This window comes from Microtus ochrogaster, unplaced genomic scaffold (genome assembly GCF_000317375.1).
Source record: "Microtus ochrogaster isolate Prairie Vole_2 unplaced genomic scaffold, MicOch1.0 UNK30, whole genome shotgun sequence".
NCBI classification, from domain to species: Eukaryota; Metazoa; Chordata; class Mammalia; order Rodentia; family Cricetidae; genus Microtus; species Microtus ochrogaster.
In genome coordinates, this window is record NW_004949128.1 from 188,146 (window position 1) to 190,475 (window position 2,330).

The window sequence follows — 2,330 nt, forward strand, 5'->3', positions numbered from 1 at the left end:
CCCTTCCTAAGATCCGTGACAATAGGTCAGTACCCTTCCTAAGATCCGTGACAGGGCGCCTCGCACCGCATCAGCAAGGCAGTACTTTATTCTGCCTGTGAAACGACCCCATTCCCTACCAACTGCATGAGTCATTTCCTCCTCCTCTGACTAACCCAGGGGCTCATCCCGACTTAATTAAAAAGTGAGAGTTGTCCACATTGATCTGCTATTGCTCCTTCTCTCATTTAATGTTTCCTCTCTTCTTAATTTTATTCCTTTACTATTGCTCTAAATTCAAGGTTTAATGGAAAATAAATTTCAACTTAAGAGGTAAAATTCTGAGGTATTTACAAACAATCTACAAAAGGACCAACTCACCAACTGGATGAGTGATGGTGTTCTGAAGGCCGGGAATTACCACAGAGTAGGTAGGTGAGCGATAAGGATAAATTGTTGTAGGATTTGTAGAGATAATATTCTGTGTGGTACCAGAAAATACATTGGAAACACTTAGAGGGAAGCGTTTTCGCTTCCCTGGACGAGGCTGATAAACCCAACCTAAAGAAAAAGATAGAGACATTTTAATAGGAATATACAGAGTCTGGCCTTTTTATATTAAAAAACATAGAACACTTGAAAGTTTTTAAAAAATGGGTTATCTAAAAGTATATTTTCCATTTCCATGAGGCTATTTCTGGAATAAGTGTCAATATCCACAAAGCTTCTAATTTTGTTAGTTTTTTAATCAATAATAGAGAGGAAAGTCAAAATGCCTTATATTCAGAGACATGGAGTGACTCTGTGGTAGGATCTATACAGACGTCATTGAGTTTGAACCCCAAACCCTTTCCTTTACTAAAGAAAAATACCCCATAAGACATTATTTCTCTCCTCCTCTTTCTTCATTCTCTAAAGTACAAATCTCAGTAATGCAATGGTCACAAATAACCAGTCACTATTTTTACGCCTGGTTTAGGAAGTTTCTCTCTGAGACATGGCAATTAATAAAATCACAAACACCTTAACTTCCTTCAAAGTCAGCAGTGTGATGCTGTCCTATAGACAAAGCACTGGCTCCACCCAGATGATATCTCCGAATCTTGTCTCCTAATATTTCTATTTGTATTTCAGAAAAAAAATTCTTTTCCCATTATGCACAGCTATATAAGCCACAAAGAATGCATAGTTCCGGGAGCTGGAGAGGTGGCTCAGAAGTTAAGAGCATTGCCTGCTCTTCCAGAGGTCCTGAGTTCAATTCCCAGCAACCACATGGTGGCTCACAACCATCTGTAACAGGGTCTGGTGCCCTCTTCTGGCCTGAAGGCACACACCCAGACAAAAATGTTGTATACATAATAAATAAATAAACAAACAAATAAATAAATATTAAGAATGCATAGTTCCCAACCTTTATCGTAATGCCCTTACTGAGGAGGACAAATCACTCATTCAAACTGTGTCGTGATACAAATAAATCTACCAATCAAAAAAACAGGACTATGTTCTGATAACACTTAACATTAAAATGGAAGAGGATATTAATTCCTGCATCTTAATTATCTTTTAGCCATTATTTAATATGTCAAGTATACTACAAAACAGAACCATGGAGATTTACTGCTACTTTTATAGCTATAGCTGTGTATGTATGTTTGTATGTACATATATGTATTTAATCAAAGCCGCAGTAAAAGCATATGTCTCCTGATTTGTATTAGCTGGTAAATATGTGATATTTCACAATTGTGTTCCACTTAAGAAAATGTACGTTTAGTATTAATTCGATCATTATTATAATGCTAGCTATTATTTTCTTTGTCACACATAGATTAGGAAATCTCAACCTAACTTAATCTTTACCTAAATAAATTTAAAAGAAATGGAAAGAGCCTTTGTTCATTTCATTGATTACCAGGAAATTCCTCTCTGTGCTTTTCTTTAATCTTTTGTGCTTCATCATAATAGGGTTTCTTTTGTTCTTCACTAAGTTTGTTCCACTCTAACCCGAGCTGGACACTGATTTCTGCATTGTTGGCGGCTGGGTTAGCTTTGGCTAGTGCTGGCCGGTGGATTCTTGCCCAAACCATAAATGCATTCATAGGTCGCTTCACATGGCCATTTCTGTCCTTACTGAAGGGAGTATCAGGTATTCCTATATGACAAAAATGAAGAGACTATGTTAACGTGCCACATACACGATTTTAAGTTCAAGTGTACCTTCATCTATACTTATATATCAGTACCTGAAAACATACACTACAATACAGTCAAAATGTTGCCAATATTCCAAACTTCTGTAGAGTCCCTAAACTCAGCATTCTTTTTTTTTTTTTTTTTTTGGTTTTTCG

General features: G+C 36.6%; 1 protein-coding gene across 2 annotated transcripts in view; it reads right to left on the reverse strand.

The window, feature by feature from the left end:
* Sox30 (SRY-box 30) overlaps nt 1–2,330 on the reverse strand; it is a 32,235-nt gene that overhangs the window by 27,276 nt on the left and 2,629 nt on the right. For both annotated transcript variants that reach the window (XM_005368159.1, XM_005368158.2), the window contains exons 2-3: nt 1,895–2,134; nt 361–540 (exon numbers count right to left, since the gene is read on the reverse strand). In XM_005368159.1, coding sequence (XP_005368216.1) covers nt 361–540; nt 1,895–2,134 — 420 coding nt within the window. The remainder of the gene's footprint in view (nt 1–360; nt 541–1,894; nt 2,135–2,330) is intronic.